Source organism: Manacus vitellinus, unplaced genomic scaffold, assembly GCF_001715985.3.
Source record: "Manacus vitellinus isolate BGI_N305 unplaced genomic scaffold, ASM171598v3 scaffold_6_pilon, whole genome shotgun sequence".
NCBI lineage: Eukaryota > Metazoa > Chordata > Aves > Passeriformes > Pipridae > Manacus > Manacus vitellinus.
Genome location: NW_021940750.1, coordinates 40148209 through 40174433, shown reverse-complemented (window position 1 = coordinate 40174433; position 26225 = coordinate 40148209). Strand labels below are relative to the sequence as shown.

Here is a 26225-nt window from a genome sequence, read left to right as displayed (position 1 = left end):
TGATCTCCACCCATTTCATTTGGCTGCAACCTTTGCTCCCATGAAAACAAGGCTGATTGTTCTGAATTGCTGTGTGTATGTGCTTTGGCACGGCATGAAGGTACCTATAATAACACAACCATTGTCTGGAAAAAAAGGCAGTTTGCAGTAATAACTACAAATAAAAGGGTGCAGTCCCGGGGCAAGACAGATAATGGTTGTTTTCCCACCCGTTGCATGGAGGAGACTCTCGACATGGTCACCCCTCAGCATGACAGGGCTGTGGGCTCCAGCCTGGGATGTGAACGTTGGGAATAAGGGACTGAAATATTTGCATGTTGTTCCAAGTTTCTCTTTCCTGGCCGCGGTTCCACTGCTCATATCTACGGATGGGGAGGCTCTGAATGACTTTTGCACAATGCGGTGTTTTATTTGCATGCTGTGAGCAGTTTAACAAGTGTGTGTGTGCTAAATGGAGCATTCCCACTGTTTCAGTGAGCAGCTGACGCACCCTGAAAATCCAAAAAAAAAAAGAGAGAGAGAGAGAGAGAAAGTGCCTTTAGGTTGAACAGTGGGGTTTTGAGGGGTGACACTGTGCTGTGTGTTCGAGCGGATGGCGGGTCGTGCCAAGCCTGAATGTTAACTCGGAATGCTGTGAGGTTCAGCGAAGAACCGGCTCAGGCTCCTTCGTGCTGAAGTAATTTTTGCTCATCTCTGCACTTTTGTGGAGTAAAAGCTGTTGCAGTGCAAGGTTTGGGAGTAACATAATTGTTTTAAGTGTTCAGTGTCACGGGGATTGTGGGTGTTGAACAGAGGCTGGCATTTCTTGTGGCAGTTTGGTTGCCTCCCAGGACAGGAAGCCGTGGAGTGTTAAATAAGAGGCAGGGAAGGAGTTTAACAACCCTGTCTGTAAATCAGGATGCTTGAATTGAGATCCTGGCCTTGAGCTGAAAGGACTGGAAGCTCTGCAAGATCCAGTGATTCAAGCTGCTCTGCAGAACAAGAAGATAATGGTGATGGACTATCAAGAAGGCAGCCTTGCTAAAAAAGAGAGCCTTTGTGATACGGTCAAGGGGAAGGAAGTCTGGAGAACTTAGAAAAGGAACAGATGTTTTTGGAGGTGGGGAAAAACTTAACTATCCCTGTAGTTTGCTCTTGCAGCAGAGCCAGCAGAAGGAACTTGATACCAAACAAAAGTAGGCACACCCAGGATTTAGCACAGGGATCCTGGAAAGCTGATTTTTCACTGCTGCAATGCTTTTCTGTTTGACAAATAACCTTACACAGTGGCATCTTGCAGAGACAGATGTGAATAATATATGTGAGTGTGTGCAAAGGTGTGTGTGTAGAAGTTTGAAGGTGCTTGCTGCTGTTCTTTAACAACAGTAGAAAAAATACTGATATATGAAATGATACTCAAAGTGGGGAGCCAGGAGGGGAGGGGATGCAGTTCCCTGAGAAGGAAATAATGACAGAAGATGCATTAAAAAAGAGGGAGAGGTTGCTTCTAGGGTGTGTTTATGTACTGTGATGACTGGAAGTGTGATAGAACAGATTGTGGATCCTGTGTATCAAAGTACCAGTGGCAACGATTCTTCAAGTTGTTGAAACTTGCATCCACAAAAAAAAAATATATTTTGTTCTTCCTAATAGGTTAATCCACTGTAATTGACTGTGAAATAAACCTGGGGGAATTTTCCCATCTGTATGTGATGCACAGCTTCTTTGCTGTCTACTTGGCAACAGTACCTTCAGATAATTAAAAGCTGTTTTTTAAACCCACTCTTCTTTCAACTCTTGTTTTTCTGCATCTTGCTGCTTCTCTGAGAGCTGTCAGTCACTCTTCTGGTTAAGGTGTGAAAATCTAGATAATGTGCTTTTAGGAAAGGAAAACTGCATATGATCTCTTTGCTTTTGAAAAAACCTAGGTGAATATGTAAGGCTTTTTAACATGCACATCACTGCTCCAGTTCTAAAAGTAACTCAGCTTTCCCAGTCCAGTATGGAAAACTATAAATTAACTTTGACTTTCAGAGCTCTGGTGCCATTTGCCCCTCTAAAATCAATAACCAAGCCTCCATGGTTTGCTTGGGAGGCAGTTCTAATTACCCAGAAATTACAGGAGTTGTTCAGCACAGGGATCCTCTGGTTTCAGCACATAGTTTCGTTGCTCTGTGGTGTTTTGAGAGGCCGAAGGGTGGGATGCAGCTCCAGTGAGTTTCCAGATTCCTAACAGTGTGAGGGACTGTTTTTAATAGTGATGATAAAAACAGCTATTCCCAGTTGGAGTTTAGTCAGTGGTACAATTATCAGAGCTATGAAATAGTGCAGGGATGGCTCGGAATGGAAAAACGACAGCTCAAAACTTATTTTCTTGAGGGAGCTTTTGAAATTATTTCCTGCAAACTCTTAGAGAATTAGTGAGAGATGTCAAACGCTGAGGGATCAAGCTCGGTGATTGCTCTGGTAACTTAGTTTTTGGGCTTGAAGCAAGCTTCAGCTGGCTTTTGGGAGAGAGTTGGTTGTTGAAAGCCAGCGTGGTGAGTAGGATCTCTGGAGCTGGCCTGTCGGATCTGTGAGGGTATGTCCTTCTCCAGGGTGTGCTCACACCAGCTGCTCCACTGGAAAACGTGCTGAGTATTTCCACAGTACAGTGACAGTGCCCAGCTCTGAGGCTGGTTCACTTAAACCATCCATTTTAAGCCACAGTTGTGGGTGCCTTATTTTCTGCTTTGCTTCTTAGTGGTTTGGTGGGTTTTTTGTGTTCTCTGAGAAGAGAATATTGATTGTACTGGAGGGAACAGCTGGAATACTGGGTTAGACAGCAATGCTTATGTTTTTTCCTTTTCTGTCTTGATTATAAAGCTGTTTTTAGACTGTTAGAGCGGATCCAGAGGAGGTCATGGAGATTCTCAGAGGGCTGGAGCCCCTCTGCTCTGGAGACAGGGTGGGAGAGCTGGGATATTTCATCCTGGAGAAGAGAAGGCTCTGGAGAGACCTTAGAGCCCCTTCCAGTGCCTAAAGGGGGTTTATAAAAAAGAGGAAGAGTGACTTTTTAAGTGGACAGATAGTGATAGGACAGGGGGAAACAATTTTAAAATAACAAAGGAGAGATTTAGATTAGATATGGGAAGATAAGGGTGGTGAGGCCCTGGCACAGGTTGCTCAGAGAAGCTGTGGCTGCCCAACCCCTGGAAGTGTTCAAGGCCAGGTTGGACAGGCTTTGGAGCAACCTGGTCTAGTGGAAGGTGTCCCTGCCCATGGCAGGGGGTTGGAATGAGGTGATCTTTAAGGTTCCTTCCAACCCAAACCATTCCATGATTCTATATTTTCTAGTGTTTTGCATTAAAAAGTTTAAAATCTTGTGAAACAAACTTCTGTTTGTTTGCAGAAAAGTCTGTACTTCCAAAATGGCCATTAACCTGGAAAGAATTGCACCAGAATTTTCTGGAGTCCTGTTGTAGGTCTGTGCAACTGAATTTTGAAGATGAAACATGAAAAAGGAAAGATTTGCAGCAAAAGTTCTTACAGTTGACAAGACACTTTAGTGTGTGGAAGCTGTCCTTTACTAAAATTTCAGTGCTATTTTGGGGCCTTTCTTTTTTCTTTAAAGAGTGAATTACAGTGGAATTCGTGCTATGCGTGGAATTTCTGAAAATTTAATTGTGTTAGTTGCTAGGTGTATAGACTATAAAGCTCTTAAAATATCAAACTATTTTTTACTTCAGTAACTCTGAGTTATTAATGGAAAAAAAAAATCTTTTATCTTTTTTTGGCTCTATTTTTAAAGATCCACAGAACTGGTAGGTTTCCAAATTAGCTTAGGTTTTAAAAAGTCCTTTGAAAAAATCATGCCCAAAGATGTTGTGTTTAATCTTGCTCTCTACTGCAGTTTACCAGTCAAAAATCCCTGAGCTTATCTGTAGCCGAGTTAGTTCAGCAGATGTTCTGTGTATGTTGTTCTTTTAAGAATTTGTGTAAAAACCAGGTGATACTTTGCCTGGGAAGGATTTGTAGCGTGTCCTCTTGCCTGCTTTGTGTCTTCATCTTAAGCAGTTTGGCCATGGTGTGTCACACTCCTGTGCTTCGGGTGTTCAAAGTCCTTTCTGGTCCCTTCGAGCAGGTTTTGTGTGGTGGTTTTTTTGTTTTTGTTTTTTTTGGGGGGTTTTTGTTTGTGGGTTTTTTTCTTGTTGTTTGTTTGGTTAGTTTTTTGGGGGTGGTGGTGTTTGTTTTGGTTTTTTGGTTTTTTTTGTTTTTATTTGTTTTTCATTTTGTTTTTTTTTTTCCAAGCTGCAAAGCAGTGTGGTGGTGAGAAATATCCTCCTCACCCTGATGTTGTTTTGGGATCGTCCACCTGCATTTGTGTGGCCCCAGCTCCACTCACTGCTGCCCTGTTTCCTCCCTGATCCTGTTCCTGCTGATCTGTATGTGCTTGGATGAGCTCTGGAAGTGCCTGGTTTTGTAGGACAGATAACCAGGGGTCCGCTTGGATTGTGGTGTCACGCCAGGTGCTGTTGTGAGTCTCATCAGCATTACTGTGTTATTCCTTCTGCCTCTGGATTGGATTCCATCTTTGATTTGCTGGCTGTCCCATTTCCTTGCCTCTCCTTGTATCCCTTCATGCTGCAGGCCTGGAGCTGTTGGAGAGGTGCTCCTTCCCAGCAGCTGTTGAAGCTGCTGCTCTGGCGACGTCAGAGGGTTCCACCCATCCAGGCCTGATGGCAGCTCATGTAGCTCTGCGGGCCTCTGGTTGTAAAGAGGGGCTGGTGCCTGCCCAAGAAGCTGGGGCTGAGAATCATCTCTGCAGAACGTGTGTCCTCAAGGAGCTGTGTCACCAGGTCAAGGAGTTCCGTGAGGAAGTGAGAAGGCCGTGTAGCGTTTGTGAGAATGAGGAGCCCCGTGAAGTTCAACAAGTCCAGGTGCAAGGTGCTACACCTGGGTCAGGGCAGTGCCAGACATGGGTATAGACCAGGAGAAGTCATTGAGAGCAGCCCTGCAGAGAAGGACTTGAGGGTTCTTTGGGGTGGAAGGCTGGACATGAGCCAACAGTGTGTGCTCACAGCTCAGAGGGTTAACTGTGTCCTGGGCTGCATTGGAAGAGGAGTGGTCAGCAAGTTGAAGGATGTGATTCTCCCCCTCTACTCTGCCCTTGTGAGACTTCACCTGGAGCACTGTGCCCAGGTCTGGGGTCCTCAGCACAAGAAAGTCGTTGACCTTTTAGAGCAGGTCCAGAGGAGGCCATGGAGGTGATGAGAGGGCTGGAGCACCTCTGCTGTGGAGATGGGCTGAGAGAGCTGGGTTCCTTGGAGACCTTGGAGAGAAGGTCCTTGGAGACCTCATTGTGGTACCTTAAGGGGGCTTATAAAAAGGAGGGAGAAGGACTTTTTATATCGGTAGAGAGTGACAGGACAGGGATAAAGTTTTTAAACTGATAGAAGCAGGTTTAGATTAGATTTTGGGAAGAAATTCTTTACTGTGAGGGTGGTGAGGCCCTGGCACAGGTTGCCCAGAGAAGCTGTGGCTGCCTTTTCCCTGGAAGTGTTCCAGGCCAGGTTGGATGGGGCTTGGAGCAACCTGGGATAGTGGTAGGTGTCCCTCCCTGCCCGTGGCAGAAGGTTGGAACAAAGTGGTCTTTAAGGTCCCTTCCAACACAAACCATTCTGTGAAACAGGATGTTCTCAGAGAGCTTGGAGACTCGGGAGACTGGACCCCCCTCTACATCAGGGATGCAGGTGGGATCTGCTCAGTGTCTCACAGTAAGTTAGAAGTCAATAAAAGAGGAAGACTGGAAACTGGTCACTCTCCAAATAAGGAGGAATATTCCTGTCCCTCCTGAAGACTTGATGATAACAATGCCAGACAGGATCACCTGGGAGAAGCAGCGAGTGGTTCCAGTGGGTGACTGCACCTGACAGGTTGTCCAGGGAAATTTATTGCCTTCCAGGGGCTGGAATCAGAAATGGCATGGAAAGACTGCCAAGAGAGCTAAAAGGTCAAGATAAAGTTCAGGAGATTACTGATTGCTGTTGCGGAAAAACGAACAAAAAAAAATTACTGACAGTTCAAATAATAAAATAGTAGTAAAATCCCAAGATAAACATGAAACAAACATCTTTTCTCTCCCGTTTTACTAAAGGGGATTACCTGCTCTGCCATGGAGCCTCCCCTCCTTATCCTTCTCTGACCTTGGTGGGGTTTTTCCCTATCCTCTCTCTATCAGGTGTTTTTTACCCTTTCCTAAATAAGTTTCTCCAGTGGTACCAGTTGCTTCACTGATGAGCTCAGCCATGTCCTGTGGTGGGGCATGGTGGAGCCACCTGGAAAGGGCCTGGGGCAGCCCTGACCTCCTCCTGCAGAGGCCCTTGTAGAACCTACCACTAATTAGTGATTTTTTTAATTATTATTTATTTTTTTTGTTGTTGTCTTAGGCTGTAACCTGTTCTTTAGGGGCTTTTTGTTTTATCAGATACATCTGGAAAGCCCAGTGAATCCAAAGCTTGTTCAGAGGGTGTGGGTGGTGCTGTGTCTTCTTTGTGGGTGGGTAGGTTGGTTTTAGATGCTCCTAAGGAATCTCTTCTGTTAGAAGTTTGCTGTCCTCATCAGATGTCATGAGGCATTTTGTTCCAAAATGTTCTGTGAAAAGTAGTTTGAGCTTCTTTTTGCATGAAATGTGTCCTGAAGCTGGGTATACTTGGGATAACTGTTTTCCCAAGTTTGCAGAGCAGATTTTTTTTTTGTAAACTGCTGACCTATGAGTTTGAAATTTCAGGGTTCAGCATCTTTTACATCATCCTTGCAAAGTGAAAGATAGTTTTCTGTGAAGGTGTGACATCGGGGCACCAGCAGTGGCCTACTTTAAAGAAAAATTGGAAAGGATTACAGATTTTATGACAAATCATGAGATACTGGTGCAAAAAATTGTGGAAAATGCTCGTATGTGAGAACAGGGTGGATTCAGGAATATGACAGAAAAACTTGGGCCTTTTGAAAGACAGAAATCATAGAATCATAGAATTTTAAGGGGTTGGATTGGACCTTAAAAATCATCTAGTCCCAACCCCCCCTTGCCCTGTGCAGGGACATCTCCCACCAGACCAGGTTGCTCAAGGCCTTATCCAACCTATCCAAATATTTGCAACTAATGGCACAATTACTTCTACAACCTTTTTTTTTCTTTTTTTGGTACTGTTATATTTAATCTAGTGTGTGTTCTGCTAAATAAGGTTTGTTGAATTTGGTTTTGGAGACCCTTAGGAAAAATTTGGGTGCTTTAGGGTTGCCTAGTGGATATTGTAACCTCTCAACGCTGCAGAGGATCAGCAGAATTGATCCGTGTGAACTAAACTGTCCTTCTGCTTTGAGTATTTTATGTGGATTCAGTTTGGTTAAGGTTTTTTGAGGGGTTTTTTGTTTGTTTGTTTGTTTTTTGTGACTGTGTCTTTGAGAAGGTACCCACAGTGGTATATAGGACAGAGAAATCCACAACATAACCTTTTGGTTAAAAGGGTAAGATTCAACAGAAGTAAACAAAAATTAACTATCCCTTATTCTGCTAAACTGTGTAGGTCTGGCCCTGTAATCAGGGGATGTGGGGTGGTCTCTGAAAGGAGAAATGTCAGCCCAAAGGCTGGGCCAAACCAGTTAGAGCCATATAAACCTGTTAAAGCCATATTTAATTCAGTGAATTGAGTTGTAAAGCTGATGAATTTAGTGCTTAACCTTGAGGCACCTGCTGTGGGGTTTTCCTTATTAGCAGAGGTCTGAAGAAGGAACTGTATTTATTTATTTGCTGGATATTTAGAAGTCAGGTGCAGCTTTGTTCTTCTGTTTTAGAAGCCATTTCATACCCTGTGGAGAGATGTACAGAAGGAGTTGTGCCATGGGACAGGGGGTCTTCTTGCCTATGTAGTGTCCAGTATGATATTTTTGGTTTCCTGGTGACATTTTACTTTGTCACTACATGCCAGTAAAAAGGCCAGTCCTGTGCTGGAGTACACAGATGCAAAGATACACAAAGATAAACAAAGATACACTGGTAATCAGAGGAGTTTTGCAAATGAGTGGTTTTTTCCCCCACTGTGTTACAAGAACTGCCATGAAACAGGCAAAGGAAACTTTAGGAATTAGAGTGGGTCGTTATGCCCTGCTGCTGGATCACTAACCAACTATTCCAGGTGAACTCGTGAGGAATTGCTGTCAGGAAGGCCCATGTGTTGGTCAGTTTATGAGCTGTCACAGCAAAAAGAAATCTACCAAACAAGTCCAGTGCTCCTCTCCAACCGGAATCCCTGACATCCACAGGACAAACGGGGTGATGAAATGATTGTTGACAATCCTAATCTGCCACCTCAGTGTTGTTGTAATAATAGTAATAATCATCATCATCAGGATCTTTTTTAGCAAGCTGTGTTCTTGAAAAGGGTGGGCTTCTTCTTGCTGGTTTTAACTGGCTTTCTCCAAAGTGGGTCGGGTTGGCTCTCTGTTGGCATTCAAGCTGATCTCTTCCTTATAGTCTGTTTGGGTTTCTCTCTCTGGTGTTTGTCCTAAAACTCCCTTTTCACGTCAGTTCTGCATCTTGCAGTCATTCCTACCCATCCTTGCATGTACAGGAGCAATCCAGTGAGACCTCAGCCTCACAAAACCAGGGCACAACGTCTCCAGAGCTCTGGGAATGCTGCTCTACTATTTTTGGAACCAGCTCCTATTGCTTCTATAATAGGAAGGCTTCTGGAAGCTTTCTCCTTACTCTCGTCCCGAGGAAGCAGCCCTTCAGCTGAGCTTTCATTAATTCAGGATCTGCACGGCAAAAAGCAAATCTAGTTTTATACTCTAAATAATTCAGGCGTGGCTGGGGGGGGTCACGTGGCCCTGAGTGTGGTGTGTTCAGTGGGTGGGTTTGCCCACACCCCGTATCCCGAGGCCGCAGCAGCCGTGGCTGGTTCGGGGTGCTCGGCCACCCCCCGTTTGTCATTCGGGGCACGAGGCAGCAGCAGGCAGTGCCAAGGCAGCTTTCTAGAAAGCAGAGGGACGTGTGATCTGGGGGTGGTGGTGGGTGTTTGTCACCAGCACTGCCCAGTGAGGGATTGACTGGTTTTGTTTTCCTCTTGGATCAAGCAGGACGAATCTAATGAGCCAGTTCTTAACACCTTCCCCGTTGAGCAGCGGGTGATGTCCTTGCCCAAATCGTCCGAGACAGCTGAAACCTTTCAGGAATAGTTGAACAAGGGAAACACTTGTAATATTATTTTTTTTTCCAGTACTCAAAATACAGAGTTAAGAGGGTGCAGCAGAGCTTGTCTTTCCTTTATTTTCTCTTTCCCTTCTGAGATTTTCCTTTTGAGGGGGCGACTTAGTCCTTCCAACGCTTACCCCACCTAGAGAGAAGGCAGGATTGCTACGAATGTGAAGCCTTTCATTCTTCATTGACATGATCTTGGAAGGAAGACAGGTTCTCCCTGTAGTGCTTCATTAGAATAAGCATTTCATATGCTTATCAGTACAGCAAGTAGCGCTGCTTGACAGCAGTGGAGAGTCAAATGTTGCCTTGGAGCCCTACACGCTCATTTCCCCGCTTCCGAAACACTCTGCATTCTGCCCACTGTGCATTCAGAAGTGTTCCTTTCCACTGCCTTGAAAGAAGCTAAAAACCACTTTGTAGCAGGCACCTTTTCCAGCACGATTCCAGGTGTGGATTGGAGGTGGCTGAATCCAGGCTGACTTGCTGAGAACTTCATCCTGCCGGGCTTTGTGAGTTCCTGCCAGGTCTTGGGGGTAAGTGGGTCAGGGAGCTGACCACTTCTGGGTTAATTCTCTCCTACTTTCAGCTCCCTGAGCTGCTTCAGGTGAGAAATCAAGTGGGAAACCAGTGCTGATAAAGGGAAAGGTGTGAATGAGCTGGGAGGAAAAGAGGGATGAGACCTCAGCATGGCAGGAATTACAATGACTGGAACAGCCATGGGGCTGCACAGTGTTTTGGAGCATCCATGTGTTCCCTGCTGACATGGATGTCCAAGCTCAAATTTAGAAGAGAATCACAGAATTATTAGGGTTGGAAGGGACCTCTGGTTACACAGGAATGTGTCCAGAGAGGAATGTCTCCAGAGAGGGAAAATCCACGACCTCCCTGGGCAGCCTGTTCCAGTGCTCTGCCACCCTAAATGTAAAGAAGTTCTCCCTCATGTTGAGGTGGAACTTTTTGTGTTTTAATTTATGGTCATTGCTCCTCATCCTGTTGCTGGGAACCAATGAAAAGAGTCTGGCACCATCATCTTGGCACCCACCTTTGAGATATTTATGTGCATTGATGAGATCCCTTCTCAGTCTTCTCCAGACTAAACAGGACCAGCTCTTGCAGTCTTTCCTCATAAGAGAGATGCTCCAGACCCCAGATCATCTTTGTGACCTCCACTGATTCCCCTTACATGGGAATCTTCAGATTTCAGTTCAGTAGCTGCTCTGTCTGGTGTGATCCAGGGTACAGAGTATGGATGGGAGTGAGGGAAGGGCTGGAGTAAATTTGGTGGCTAAATGAGCCAAGGCAATGGTAACAGGGTCTTGCTTTACCAGCTCTGGTTCCTGGTGCCTAGAAGAAGTGGCATCAGTTGGTTTTGGTGTGTGAGTGGACACAGGAAGCTCCCCTACATTTATTCCAACTGGAGCCCCTATGGCTTATTGTTTTTAGATTAGATAACATCAGATCTGTGCAAATTTATCCTTTTTGACCATCAAACAGTGGGGAAGCTGAGCACACAAGCCAAATTATGTCTGTGTTGGCTCCTTTAGTGTCAAAAGGCAGTTCTTTAAGGTGTTTTAAATAGGAAGATATTACATGAAGGATGGTTAAAAGGGAAGGGTTGTGTTCCTATAGGTGTCTAAGAGGCTGACTATGAGGATTTGGTGTATCATCTTGCTGTGCAGCCTAGTCTGGGAGCTGCTGTGGATTGTTCCCAGTGGGAGTATGGGATGAGGAAAAGCTTTCTGCCAAAGCTTCTTGCTTAGGAAGTTCTGGTGCTGTTATAGGTGTCCTGGCAGGTGTTTGAGAGGGAGGGAGGGATGACTAGGCTGGGAAATGGCAGAATTGCCTGTCTGGTGAAATATAGTTTTAGAGGCAGGTATCATGTAACAACCTAAACTTGAGCTCAGTGGTGGGGGAATGGACTTGGAACTCGGTTCTTGCAAGAAAACAAAACTCTATATCTTTATAATAAGGCCTCAGCACTGTGTTGTTTTTTTTTCCCCACCATCATAATGACTGTTTCTTGGTATTAACTCCTCTGAGTTCCCCTCTGAAACACTTGCTGCTGCTTTCTCCTGCATCCTGGCTGTGCTGCTGCTCTTTGCCCAGCTCGTCCGGTGCCATGTCCCTGTGGAGCATCCTTGTGTGGAGGTGGGGTGGTCAAATGTGTTCTCACACATGTTTTTACCAGCAGGGTGATTGCTGCTCAGATCCAGTCCCGAGGCCACGGCCTCCTTTCTAGAAAGTAAATTTTCTGAGAGGATGTGCCCACCCTTTGAACTCCTTTGTTGATGGGTTACTGTTGCTACAGCTAAAACACACTTGTTCTTGCGGTGAAGCTTTAGTTCAAAATATCAAAAGCTTTAGTGCTTTTTAGTGCTGCACAGATGAGGAGACCTTGACCCCCCCCCCTTCATCCACTCTGGCTGAGTTAATACATTTGTTTTCCCGAGCTGCAGCAGCATTCAAACCTGACGATAAGACGGGGAATTCTGTGGGACCGACCTGCCGTCCGTGGCCGGGAGGATGTGATGCTTTACTGCTGCCAAAATCCGAGTCCTTCCCACATCTTGTGCACGAAGGCATATGTTTGGGGGTGGCTTCAGAAAGGGAGAACAACACCATTATGTTTTTAACTTCCTCTCCTGTTTTGTTTCTCTGTGCATCTGTATTTCAGTCTTTCTCTGTGCAAAACTAGCAAATCGGCTGAAGCACCTACTGCTAAAGATCAGCCTTGGTACAGAAACAGTGGTAATTAAAAGGCAGTAAGTATCTTTGCTAGCTTGGATGCTGATTTTTTTTTTTTTATTTTCCTTCTTTTTTTCCTTTTTTTTTTTTTTTTTTTTAATTCACAAGCACAGCTTTTTACTCCTCACACAGTAGGAATTTGTCAGGGGCTTGCTGGCATTAATAGTCTATTTCAGCTCTTTTCTATGGCCCAGCAGCTATAGAGGAGGGGAAAAAGCATGCTTTGTATGGAGCTGTGCTGCAGTGCCCATCTGAAGTTGGCTGTGTCTATTTTGCCAGCTTTTGCCTCCCTCTGGTAGGTGCTGGTCCCTTCCTAAACACATGACATCCCACTGTATGATTCCTGTGCTTGGATCAGGGTTGTGGCTGCTCCTGACCTGAATCCCTTCTTTTCATGGTTTTGCTTCTCGAGCTCTTCACGTCAAACAAGATACCTTTGGGTTTCAGTTTTTTGTCTGACTTTTATCTTTTACTTCTCAATTGATCCCCAAAGGAGTAGGACTAGCACAAAACATATGGTGTTTCTAACCAGGGATACATGGGAGGGAGTTCTAGCTCTTGAAAAAGTGAGTGGCATTCTTGAAATGGTGTGGTTGCGTTTATTTGGGTGTGGATATAATCATGTTTTTTGTGATACAGCTCCTGCTGAGTCTGAAATGCTAGTGTCAGTAAAGCCAGAAGGAAAGCCAGACAAAAGCTTGGAGAAAAGTCAGGATTTCAGTGCCTCTTACTGATGGTTCATGGGAAAGTAACGATTTTGTGTTTAACTTTGATTTTCCCAAAGCACCAGGCACATGCTTTTTTTTCCCCCTCTGTGAATTACTGTTTGTGAAAACGTATTTTACAGCCCACAAAACATCAGAAACAGCTGATTTTTGTGCCTAGGTTTTGCTCGTAGGGGTAGGTCCTTGTTACAGACCCTGGGTAGTCTGATGAAAGTGGTGTTTAACTACAAAGCTTCAATTTCTGCTAATCATGGCAACCTGACTCCTGGTGTTCCTGAATTCCCGGAGCTGAGGACATGCTCTCATCCCCCTGCTCTGCTAGTGCAATGCCTCCATCTTCTCCACCCGACACGTTTCTTAGCCTTGTGTAGAACTCAGCAGAGATTTCTCCATGAGGACTGGAATGTGTTTATATAATATTTTATATATTATTTTAGGCTCCTGCTACTCAAATGTAGGCAAATGATTAACCTCTCCATCACCATCAGTAGACGAATCGTGGAATTGCCGTAGCAGAAAGTCAAGTAAGATGGGTCTAAACCAGCTTCTGTTTTTTCCTGCCTGGAAAATTCATCCTTCGTGGCTTTCTCAGCAAGTGTGGCTACCAAGAGCAGCTTTTCCAGGCCAGGAGTGTTTAGTGGGAGCACTGAGTTGTAACCACACTGGTCAAGCACTGGTTGGTGTGTAGGCTGAGGCTCTTCTGTGTGGGAGGTGTTGGGAGGGGGTTGATGTGAGAGGCTCCATCTCTGCAAAAGCAGGAGTAGGGCAGCAGCAGGAACGCTGGGCAAAGCTGCTGAAAAGGAGAGAACAACCTGCTGCACTAAATCACAGATCCCCTGGGGACACAGCTCTATGTTTAGCATCCTCAAATGGCATTCCTTTATTACGGCATCATTGAGCGTGGTCCTCTAGAGAGGAAGCAAACGGTCTCTAAAACAATCTGCTGGCAACTCGGGCTGGAGCATTTGAGGTTTTCCAGGGCTCTTCTGCTGTGTCACTCTTCCCTTTAATGTTCCAGCTCGAAGGTTGTTGTTCTTTCACCATCAGAGTCCGTTAAGGCGCCGGTAAGAGTATCTGCTCCAAGGACAAGGTGTAGAAGGCAGTGAGAACAAGAGATACTGCAGAGCAGTGTTGTTTTTGGTGTAATCTGCCTTATCAGCATGTGATGCAAAGACAGGGCAGTTTTCACAGGACTTGGAGGCTGCGTGGTGACATGTTTTCTGTCCTGTATGAAATCCACCACGTTATTTTGATTAGAACGCTAACGTAACTCCTGGCAGCCTCAAATCTTACTGCCAGCAGCTATTTCCCTCCAAAGCCCGGTGCAGTGCTAACAAGCAGAAGGATCTCTCGTGTGTCCTGTTTACGAGGAGCTCTGCAGACGGAGGTGTTCCGTGGGAGGTAACAAGGTAGCGCTGTAGCCGTGTATATAAGGTGGAAAAATGTGGTGTGTGCAGACAGGCTGTTGTGTTAATTTGTGTTTGATGGTGTTCAGAAACTCCAGCTGCAATAACGGCATGATGATGTTAAGTTCTTTTATATATAAATGTATATATTTTGTATCTGTGCATGCACATATGTGTATATATATTTTTTGTCTCGTGGGAGAGTCCGTGTTTGGATCATCGGTGCTTCAGCTGCTGCTGTACTTGAATGTGATTGTCTTATGTTTGTTCAGTTTTTAGGTGGCAGAGACACAGTGAAGCTCTGTGTGGGGCAAGGAGAGCTGATGGGGGAGCCTGGGGTGTGACCCAGGATGGATTGGCTGTGACGGCGTGCCTTAGCTGGAGAGGAAGTTACCATGAAGAGTTCCTGCAGAGCTGGCCTCCACAGGGAACCGCTGAATTCCACATCCTCCACCTTCCACCAGGTCAAACGGTATGAACAGACTGGCCTGCCTCTAGCTGACTGTTCAGCACTGACTGAGCCTTCTCCTTGCTTTGCTATTGTCTTGTCACTCAACTGTTTGGTCTAAATTCTTCCTTTCGGATGGTGTTTAAGTGAAATGCTGTAATGGCTTGAGGGCAGAAATGTTCTTTTGACGTTTTTATTTGATAATGACAACTTCAGATTCCCTACAGCTGGCAGGGTGCTTGGAGAAATCCTTGGGTTTTTTAGCAACAGCTGTATAAATTAGTTTGGGAACACGACTTTGAAGTAAAACTTAATTGGCGAGTGGCTCGTCAGAGGAGGCTTTAGAACACACAGTCAGCTTAGAGCAAGTGGAAATGCTGGCACTCATTGTTGCGGTTTGTCTTACTATGGAGTAAGTAATTAGATTAGTTTAAGCTCAGATTTTGCATTGCTCACTCTCCTGTGTCTCTTATTAAGAAGAAATGCACGATTGATTTCAAACACTTGTGCTTATGTGACAATTAAGTGAACGCCTCTCACTGTGTCTCGTTATAGGAACACCGGGCAGAACAACTTGTCCTTATGCAAATGCAAGAACATGCTGGTTTGTTTGAGTTCAGACTACTTCAAAATATATGTATCTTCTTTTCTTTTGCTTCTTTTTTTTTCTGAAAGCAAGGCTCCTAAACTTCCTCAGCCTGGCGGAAGAGCGCCAGCTTTTCGGTTTCCAAAAGCTGTGTGGGTTTAAAGCAAACTTTTAACCTTTGTTCTTTGTGGTTGTGTAGACAGCATATACTTGCTATGTTAGTCTCATGGTAATTTAGTGCTGGAAAAGACTTCCTGGGTCACCTATCTCTTTGCTTTCCCAAGCAGTAGCTCATAATCCCTTTTGTGAACTTAGTCTAGCCTAAAAACATTTACATCTTTTCTTACATCTCTTCTTCTCTCCTCCAGTTTATTAGGCCTTTACTGAAGATGACAGATCTAGCTGTGCAATTAGGAACCTTCTTTTGATTCTCAGACTAAACATTCATGACAGTTTACATGCTTATTTGAGTTTCTGTTCCTTTATTTTCCTTCTGCTTTTCTTCCCACTTCTTATTTTCAGTGGTTTACCTCTCTTGCTGCATTCTGTAAAATGGGGTTGTGACCCTCACCTGTGGTTTTGTGGTGCTAAATGGCCCAAGTTTTCTCAAGTAGCTTCTTGAATAACAACTGTTGTTGTCCTCAGTGTGGATACATCTCAATCCTGGCTAAAATTCTCTGCTGTGCTCCAGGGCAGATCTGGCTGGAGGGTTTTCTTGCTGCTGCCTCAAACGTGTGACAGAGTCACCTCCACTTACTTGTTTCTATGGTGGCCAATTCACCTTAGTTACTTCCAGAACTCCTTGGTGTTCCTCTTGCTGGTGCATCACTGCCTGTATTTCAAAACCCTCCTCAGTCTCTGTGACTTGGAGCTTTGTGCCTCTGCTGTTTTGGAACTGCCTCCAGTTCTGTGGGTGCAGTATTTGTGCTGAGGTCATTCCTAACAAAATCAGATGTTCCCCAGGCTGATTCTTGAGGCATGTCTTTGGTTTCCAAGCTGGTATTTTCTTATTCAGCATCACCTGGGGCTGTCTGCTGCTAAACCAGCTCCTTTGTCTGTTTTCCCATTCCTCTGCCAATCTGTCTTCACCAGTAAATCTCTTTGTGCTCTCTGAAGACCATGTGAGTAAGATATAGTAGATTTGTCTAAAATGATCACTTTTTTTTTGAAAACCTTGAGGTTAGTCTGGCATTTTGAAGTATTCCCTCTTCCCCCTTTTTCTCTGTGTCACATTAATCCTCTTTGCTTGCAAAGCACCTTTATATTGGAGTCAGAATACCAGCCCTGGAGAGGCTGCAATCATTCTCCCTTCTCTTTCTCCCCTGCAGTGCCCCCTCCAATGTGCCACATGTTTATTATCTCCCATTGTTGCCTTTCAAGAGGTTTATAAATCCTGTTTCTTGGCCTGCAGTGCGTGAGCCTATCTGTTTTGGATTCTAAAACTGAGATGAGCCAATCCTCACAATTTTTATGAAGCTCTTTAATCCTCCCCCTGCCAATGTTCTTGTTCAGATTAACGCCTGGGCTTTTGCCCTCACGATCGCAGTTACCACCCCTCTTTAAAAATGATGCAAAGTCAATTTTGGTATTTTGTGTAGCACTTGGAATACTCTTAATCTCTGCCCTGCCCTTGCTTGCAGCCCTTTTTCTCTCCCAGTCCTTTCTCACAAACTGAGGAACCTTTCACTATTTCTTTGTTTTTAAATATCTCTGCAGTGACCTAACGCTGCACCACTTCTCATGTTTATCCCTGGACTTTTTGAGCTCCAAGATACGAGTTTCTAAGTGATGTGACTTGAAACCTGCATCTGCTTCTTGTATCCTTCACGAAAAAGGATCACATCCAGTTGGAGTTTCTTCAGTTCTTGTTTGGGATGTGTTCTTAATAATGAAAACACCTTTTGGCTCCTGGAGAAATCTGTCTGCAGTGAAATCTTCTGCACCACATCTTGAACTTCATGAACCAGTTCCTTTCAGTCTTGAGTTTCAAAAGAGCAACCTTATGACTTGCCTTCAGATGTACTTTCACTTATTCTTTTCTTTTGAACGCCGAGTCTCCGACTGATCGTGTGGTCCAAGGTTAATTTCTACAACCTTTCATGTGTTCTCATTACAATATGCACAAAAATGAAGGCTATAAATAGCATCACTTTGTGTTGGTTCGTTAGCTGTTTGAAGAAATACATGTTGTGCTATGATGTGAAGAAAGGTCTTGGTCCTGTTGCTGTTAACAAATCAGAAAACAAATGTTAAAGTAAGAGAGGTAAAAGACTTCCAGAAGGAAGCATATCACGTATCTGTGCTGCTCTGGGCAGTTTTAAGCAGAAGATCTATAAAACCACCACTGTTTTTCTTACTGTCCTTCTGTGATTTCTTCTCATCTCAGCCTGTTCCACCACAGGCACGTGGTTGTCTTTGAGCTACACGTTTCTGGAGCAGCTTATAACCTTGAACACCAAATCTGTCAGTTCATTTTGTTCCCTTCTGCTTTATGTCATCCCTGTGTCATCTCCAGTGTGGTTGGGAAGCAGGGAGCAGGGGTTTGAGGTTCCTGAGGCTCAACAAAGAACCGCTTCTACGTCACTCGCTTCACGGTGAGTGCTTTTATACAAAAGCCTGGCAAAGCAGTGTCACTTCTTCCTGTATAAAATTTAGAAAGTAGCCAAGTTGACTGTGCTTTACGTTGAAGAGTGTGTGGGTGTTTAGTATAAAATGTGTCCAGAACATTAATGGGTGGGAGCCCTCGAACTGGAGTGGTGTGTGTTGGGCTTGGGTGTGTGTTGTGTCACCTGAAACCTCTGTGTGGTGAGGATGATGGACTTCATGCCTGTGTGCAGCTACATTTGGGTGCTGTCTCCCCCAGAGTCAGGTTATTTGAACACCTGATGGGGTGAACACTCAGTGTTAGGTGTTTGCTTTGCATTCAGTTCCTCAGCTCTTTTGGGCCAGCTCTGCCCCACGTTTTTGGCTTGCTCCCCCTTCCCCTAGGCTGGCCACTTGGACAGAGAGCTCTCCCTCAGCAGCCAGATACCTTCTGTTTGCCTTCAAATCCCATAAGAATCCTTGCTGGCTCTCTGAGAGATGCAAGAGGCGTTTTGCAGGCGCTGGGAGGTGGGTCTGGAGCAGCTGCTGCTCCAAGGGAGTGGGTTTTCTAGAAATCAGATGCCTCCACAGCTGCCGGTGTCGAACCCGCCCCAGCTCCGGAGCGTCGTGCTTCCCAACCCGCCCTTCCCCGAGCTTGGACACTTGCCACGTGCCAGAACAAGCTCCAGTGAGCAGCAGAGCCTCTTCCATCCCGGCTGCTCAGCCGGGACTTTCCCGCCCCGGCAGAATCCGTGGAATGCCTTTGAAGCAGCTCTCTGTCTGCTCTGCCTTGCCCTGGCAGTGCAAAGGGGATGGAAATGGTACTGGAGATTGAGCCCAAAGGACCCACCAAGCCCTTCCAGAAATAACAAGTGGTTGACCATAGTTAACTCACATTCAGTGCTCAGTCCTTGCTAATTGTCAGTGTCCTTTACAGAGGAGCTGAGCCCTGTGGACAGAGAGCTGGCATGCCAGGGAGGAGAAAAGCCTTGCCAGAGGTTATGCTTGGTGTGGGTTTTTATTGTAGTTGATTTTTTTTTTTTTACTCCTTTTTTATTATTTTTTTTTCTGGCTTCTTCTGCCTTCTGTTAGTGTGTCCTGAGGGTTTTTTCAGAGTTGTAGCTGGCACTGGGTGCGCAGTCAGCAACACGAGAAACTTTTGTCGACTGCAGTTGGTGTGTTTACAAGAAGAAATCCACAGGAAACTTGGGGGTTTTGATGGAAATTTTCTCCTTAACAAAACCTTCCGGTGCTTTGCCCAGAAAACTTGCAGTGTAAATATTCTGTTTGGAAATATTGTACTTTTTGTTGTTGTTGTTGTTGTTGTTGTTGTTGTTGTTGTTCTTGCTGGCCAGAGGAAATCTTTCGGCTTCACAAGGGCATCATGAGAGTCCCTGACAGTGAGAGGCATTAAGGTTCTCTGTGGACCTCACAAAGGAGTTGTAAAAACTGAGCCTTTTTTTACCAGTTTTCCCTCCAACTTTGGAGTTTCCACTAAAGCAAATGTATTATTTTTTTAGGCTGCTGTGATTTAGGACATATATAAGTACAAAAGGATGCAGGAAGATTCTGGCCAGCTTGGCAAGTAAGAATCATGGAATGATTTGGCTTGGAAGAGACCTCAAAGACCATCTCATTCCAACCCTTCTGCCATGGGCAGGGACATGTTCCACTAGACCAGGGTGCTCCAAGCCCTAGCCAGCCTGGCCTTGGACACTTCCAGGGATGGGGAGTCCACAAGTGGGTCTTCAGTGGGAAGAGGAGAGGGCTGTGTGTGTGTTTGTGCTCATATAAAGGAATATATTTCTGTATCAACAATGTGGAGTAACTAACTTGATAAAACTACAGTGGAAACAAGCTGTAGTTATGACTTAGGAAAACAGCAGTGTCATTCCAGCAGTGCAAGTATCCTGTTTTTCAGACAGGGCTGATTAGAAATAAAAAAACCTGGCCCCTTTATTTCATCAGCTTAAGGATGGAATAACAGCATGAAGGCAGCACTGCTCGTTGTTTCAGTGCTGATCATTCCTGGCAGAATTCTCTCTTATCAGCAATTTAAAACCACACGTTTGGGATTGAAAACCTTTTTATGTGTGCTCTGTGGACTTCTGAAGAGTCATTGTCTCTAAAGATAAAATTAGAAAGCTTGATAACTTAAAGGGTGGAGGAAAGCAAACAGAATTATTCTGGAATTAAGTTTCATAGGGAATTGTCAGTGACTTCACCTTTTAGCAACTATTTTTGGTGGTTTTAAATATTTAAAAGCTTTACCTGCAGCTGCCACAGTTCTCCACTTGCCAGCACTGAGATGTTGCAGAAATAGGGGAGTCTGTGGGTGGGGACTGGGCTCTGGTTCATCTTCAAAGCAATTTCTGCTGGGAAGGCTTGTTCTAATTCTAGGAGCTAGAGATGAAATGTGCTGCTGACGTGCAGGGAAGAAGCTGTGTTTACCTAAAAGTTCATTCTTAATATCCACAGCAAAGGTGGAGGCTCGTTTTTTTCCAAATGACACTTTCAGGTAAGGTCCATTACTAAGATCCCTTTTAAAATGGAAGTTCTCTTCCCTGCTGCTGGAAAACTGCGAGGCAGGTGACAGCTGGTCAGGTGGAGTTTGCAGTGTTCTTTTATAGCTGTCTGAAGTTATTAGATGAAGATTTTCTTTAAATCCAGATCCATTAGAACATGTGCAATGAACTGGGTGCTGAATTCAAATGAGGCAATTATTCTGGCAGTAAAACTTCTGAGTAAGGCATAATTTTGTTATGTAAATTATAACTTTTCAACCTTAAATGGTATTGTTGGCTGAGCCAGGGACTAACTGAAACACAGGAGGAAATATAACCTTAAACAAGAAATCTGTGATAGGTGAGGCAGAGCTCTACCCTTTGTCTTTCTCCATAGACCAGAAATAGCTGGGAGCAGCTGAACCAACTTTGCTGGCTAAACGTGTCCCCTGAGCCTGTTGGGGTAACCAGTTTGGTCCTGTTTTCATTCTTATAATACCTGGTCTCACCTTCATTTGCAGCTTCTCTTAATAAAGGGTGTTGAGCCAATTGTCCTCCCGGATTCCTGAAAACTGCTTGAAGAAAGCCTTTTATGAACAAACTCAGCTCATTTTTCAAACACCTTGGCATGAAAACTCATGAATGAAATTTGATCTTCTGCTCCTGGCTCAGGAGACTTCAGCATGCAAATCTTGTATTTAATTGCATTCACCTCTTCTCCCCAGGGTACGGTGGCGGGCGGCCACCGGAGCTTTTTCTCTCTCTCTAATCTGGGAAGCACAGCTCCAGAATGTCCTTCTGGAAGGGAAGGGAGGGCTGCAGGCACTGTTCCCTGCAGCAGTTTGCTGCAGTGCTTCACCTGCTGCTCCTCTGGGCCGGGCTTTGGCCGGGGCGCATCGGGGGCCTGACCCTGCTTCGCTGAAGTGCAGACAAAATGAGCCAGACCCTGTGGAAAATGAGGCCAGAGCAAACTCCAGCACCCTTGATCTCCCATGTTCTCTTCATGCATCTGTTTCAGCACCCTGAAGTTCTATTTTTGTGGGATTATTTCAGCTTTTAGCATCCAACTGGAGAGGCAAACAAAATAGCTCAGTCGCGTTTTGCAGAGGAGACTAAACTGGGAGGTGACCCAATTCCAACGAGCTGGAATTAGCAGGCAGGAGGCACAGGGAGAGAATTAACCCAGGAACTGGGTAGGTGTATCTGCAGCACTGAGATCTCGTACCCCCACAGTCTGTAGGTGAGATGCAGATGGTTTTGGCGCTGTCTGGTTGCAAGAATGAGGTGATGGTTTCCCTATAAAATCCAGAGGGAAAGAACGTAGGATAGCATCATCCTTTCCAGGGTCTGCTTCCTGGCCTTCAACGCACTGCGTGGAGCAAAGGGGCACAGAAAGGTGAACTAAGCCCTTCCTCTTGATATACCTCCCCCAAGCCCCTATGCCTGCCCCTCACTTCTTATCACTAGGGCCCGAGGGAAATATCCAGGGAAAGCAATGGTTAAGCAGCATGGCTGCTCCTGGTGCTGGAGGCTTCCTCTGCTTGGGCAGCATCAGCTGTAAATTTGTCAGACTTTGTAGATGTTGTGCCTTAAGGTTTTTAATTAAAAGCTGTTTTTAGGCTACAAATGCAGTGCTTAAGCAACTGTCTTGGTGGTAGCTCTCCGGGGAAACGTGTTCAGTGCCTGAATGTGTCCGTATCGGCTCCTGATGGATGTGGCATTGAACCTGCTGCTCCTCAGCTAGCAAGCACAGATTATCCCCATTTCAAAGTGGAGGCCTTTGAGTGTAACAATTCAAAGATTACCATGGAAACATAATTTATAGTTAGTTCTGTAATGTGCTTCTGTGATACTCCTGGGAGAAGAGCCTGGAGTCTCCTGATGATTGCACCCTGTGTGGCAGCGCCCCGGGCTCTGAGCTTTGAATGGAGGGTGACTGTGAGGGTGTGACAGAACGGAGGAGTTGAGTGCTGCAGGAATGCTGCTGCTGCAGTGTCAGCAGCATCCAAGTGGTCCTTCACAGCTCTTAAATTCCTAACCATGAAAACATGTCCTTGAGAGTGGGTCTCTTCAGCTGTACGTGATGCTTCTCTCGCTTTTGGGGGGGTATCTGATGTATAATGTAAGGACCCTTATGAGAAAGTCACCAAATTTGCCATTATCAATATTCTAAAGGGTAAGTTTCATTGCCCAGGGAAGCTGTGGCTGCCCCATCCCTGGAAGTGTTCAAGGCCAGGTTGGACAGGGCTTGGAGCAACCTGGGATGGTGGAAGGTCTCCCTGCCCATGGCAGGGGGGTGAAACGAGGTGGTTTTTAAGGTCCAACTCAAGCCATTCGGTGACTTTGGGTGGTATTAGGAATTTAGATACCCACTGGGGTCTCTGGTGAATGTAATTACACTTGCTAATTTCTCTTTTCAGCTTTAACTGTACTTTATCTGGACATCCACTATCAAATATACTCTTTTCAGGAGACAGACTCCATGACCCACGTGTACCTTACAACTAACTGGATTAAGGAATGAATGGGCAGAAGGATGCCTCTAACTCTAGAATGAACCACTGGCTATGTTTTCACAACTGATAAACTCCAGGATTTCTCCTTGCAACAGATTTATCTAATGGGAAGTTCTCTTCTACTGCAGGAAGTTTTCCAAGGGTGGATGTTGGAGATTTGGTTGCTGTGTTTTCCTTTCTCATGTGGTTCTTCTTGAGGTGTGGGATGCTGCCTACCCCGGGCCACCTTCTCTAATTCCAGACAGACATATTTTGCAACTATAACTTCTCCCCTCTCTGTTTTTCCAGGGTCTCTGGTATGCACTTAAAGCCATATCTCAAGTTACAGAAGAAAGAGCGATCCCCAGAAATAAGCCAGGATTCCCTGCGAGGCCACCAGGGATCAGCACAAGGAGAAAAATACACCACCTGCACCAAACTGAGCGTTTTCCCAAAACCCTCCCTCGTGACTCCATCTCAAAAGCTTCTGGGGATTATTTATCCAAATACTATGTGCAATATGAACGGGAAAGGTCCAGCGGATGGTCCAAGTGCAAGGGAAAAGAAGAACGCCCTGTCTGCAACGATCCACCAGGGAGAGGAAGGGGAAGGGCCTCTGGATGTCTGGGCCGTGGTGAAACCTGGCAACACGAAGGAGAAGATCGCGTTCTTCGCGGCCCAGCAGTGCAGCAGCACCAGCAGGGTGGGCTCCATGAAAATCAAGAGCACGTGGGACATCGACGGGAGGACGGCCAAGCGCAGGAAAAAATCGGTGGACCTCAAAAAAGCCAAAATCCAACTGGAAAGGATGAGGGAGGCCAATGCCAGGTGCTCCCAGCCGGAGCCTTTTGCCTGTGGCATCGAGCACTGCTCGGTGCACTACGGGAATGACAGCGGAGAGGGAGCGTTCCCGGGCCGGTCCCTCTCGGTGATAGAGATGGTGGCTTTCCTGGAGCAGCGGGCGAGTGCTTTGCTGGTGGATTGTGCTAAAACCTGCACGGCCGCCCCTGCCACGAGGCCGAGCGCTCAGCCCAAGGGGGCCCTTCCCAGCTCCGACCCCTTTTCCTCGGCCGGGGCGTGCGAGGTGCACGCGGAGCAGCAGGGCGAGCCCGTGCGCGTGCTGGACATGGTGGCCAAGCTGGAGTCGGAGTGCCTGAGGCGCCAGAGCGAGCGGGAGGCCGGGAGCCTCTCCGGAACAAACAGCTTCCGCAGAAACGTCGGGAGGGTGGCTCCTGGCCAAGCGGCACCCAGCCCGAGGGAGAGGCGGGGAAGGGGTGCCGGGGTTCTGGCTCAGGGGGATGGCTTGGGGGGCGGGGTGGCAGAAGGCTGGATACGGAGGTCGTTGTGGTGCTCTGGGTGACGCCGAGTTGTGGGATGGCGGCGCCTCTGCTCGGCGGCCTTTTCCTTCGGGGCTGGATACCCGGATGGGGAATGTGAATTCGGGACTTGCTCACGCGGTGCTGGCGATGGCAGCCGCCAGGAGCGACACTGAGACACGGATTGAGCCTCCCAGAGCTCTGCTGTCCTCGTGTCCAGCTCCTGCTGCCAGGCTGCCACCGGATCCCTTGCAGAGCAAAAACGCGACCGTTGATTGTACGTCGAAGGAGCCTGTGATTTTCCCAAAGCAGAGCCTGCATCCTGCGAGGAAGGAGCCCTTGTGCATCAGTATATCCGTCACCAAGACCGAGAAAGGGTGCAGGAAAGAGAAGCTCTCCAGCTCCAGTTCTAGTGAGGATTCGCTCCCGGGGAGGCTGTTTTTCCTCCAGGACGACCAGCCTGCTGCTCACGAGCAACAGCCACCACGGGAAAGTACCCAAGAGAAGCCAGGAGAAGTAGCCCAGAATGAGGATGAGGATGCTTTGGCATCCGGCGGGTTGTGTGTCAGGAGCAGTGTCCCTACAGAGCCATCGGCCCCCTCTGTCCCTCCCACAGAAGGGGCCTTGCAAGTACTTGACGCTTCCTGCCTGAAAAGGCAGGTTTCGCATGACTTTCTGGAGACCAGGTTTAAAATCCAGCAGCTTCTGGAGCCTCAGCAGTATATGGCCTTCCTGCCTCACCACATCATAGTGAAGATCTTTGGGTTGCTCCCTACCAGGAGCCTGGTGGCCCTGAAATGCACTTGCTACTACTTCAAGTTCATCATCGAGTACTACAACATCCGGCCGGCGGACTCGCGCTGGGTCCGGGACCCCCGGTACCGGGAGGACCCCTGCAAGCAGTGCAAGAAGAAGTACGTGAAGGGGGACGTGTCGCTGTGCCGGTGGCACCCCAAACCCTACTGCCAGGCCCTGCCCTACGGGCCTGGCTACTGGATGTGCTGCCACCGGTCCCAGAAGGGCATCCCGGGCTGTAAGTTGGGTCTCCACGACAATCACTGGGTCCCCGCCTGCCACAGCTTTAACCGCGCCATCCACAAGAAGACCAGAGGGGCGGGAGCCGAAGTGGAAGAGGAATATTAGTGCACATACACTTTTCCTGCGAGATTGTTTGGGGTAGGAGGAGATTCTCATGCCTTGTGCTGTTTACAGTGTATATAATTGTCGTGGTTATTTTTTTTTTTGTTTTGTTTTGTTTTGTTTTCCACAGGGCTATGAAACTGCACATACTCAAACACAAGAGCCTTTACCTTTTAGATTAAAGAGAGCTTTTAGTCCATCTCTGTAAATAACACTATAAAAAAACCCCTAATTGTACATACAGAGTCTACAGCTGGCTGAACAAGGTAACCCCCTACAATGCAGCTATCCCAGTGTTGCGGCTATAGGTGTGTGTGTTTTTAAGTGTCTTGTTTCAAAATCTGTATATTCCGCATAATATATGAATGTTTCTGAGAAGAAACTCTAAATAGGTAAAGGTCAACTTGTTTAAAGAAGCTGCAGACAACTTAACTGGACAACCTGAAACTTAGACTATAGAACAGACCCATTATAGTAGCGTGGCAGTGGATTTAAAAACAAAAAAAAAAAAGAGATGAATATTATTGTATAGTCAGAATATAAAACAAAAATATTCTTGTCTACCTTACCCATGTTGTCTGGTTTGGTTTTTTTGGGTTTTTTTTTTTGGTTTTTTTTTTTTTTTACATGAATAAAACGTGCATTCTAGATCTGCCTTACCGGACTTTCTCTTGTAAGACTTTTGCCCCGAAATAAAAATGCTGTAAAACACGTGGCAGAAACTTGGTGCTGTGCTGTAGTTCAGACGTGCAGTGAGCTTCCTCTGGCAAACCTGTCCTACTAACAAAGGAACAAAAAAAACCACCCCCCCCAATCTCTATTCCCTGCTGTAACATTCACAGATTCCAGCTTTTCCTTCCTGTCAGCCCTGCGTGCAGCAGAGGCTCCTGTTGTCGGGAATTCTGGTGCTAGGTGTGTAAAGCTTGCAAAAAACAGGGACTTTCTGGTCATCCTGCTTCTTGGCTCTTGTGTGGGCACCTGCCTTGTTCCCTGGAAGCTCCAGGACAGACTATGGGTCCGGTAGGATGGATGTGGAGTTGCCTTGGCTCTGTGATGTGCT

The 26225-nt window shown here is 46.2% G+C and overlaps 1 protein-coding gene across 1 annotated transcript in view; it reads left to right on the top strand.

Annotated features, from left to right (window-relative positions):
* The window catches only part of FBXO34 (F-box protein 34), a 39734-nt gene extending 13855 nt beyond the window's left edge, over nucleotides 1-25879 (top strand). Inside the window, 5 exon segments of the mRNA XM_018082634.3 lie at nucleotides 14366-14565; nucleotides 23019-23940; nucleotides 23943-23983; nucleotides 23985-24033; nucleotides 24035-25879. Of these exon segments, the coding sequence (XP_017938123.2) occupies nucleotides 14489-14565; nucleotides 23019-23940; nucleotides 23943-23983; nucleotides 23985-24033; nucleotides 24035-25168 (2223 nt within the window). The 5' untranslated portion in view covers nucleotides 14366-14488 and the 3' untranslated portion in view covers nucleotides 25169-25879.
* The last annotated feature ends 346 nt before the right edge of the window (nucleotides 25880-26225 follow it).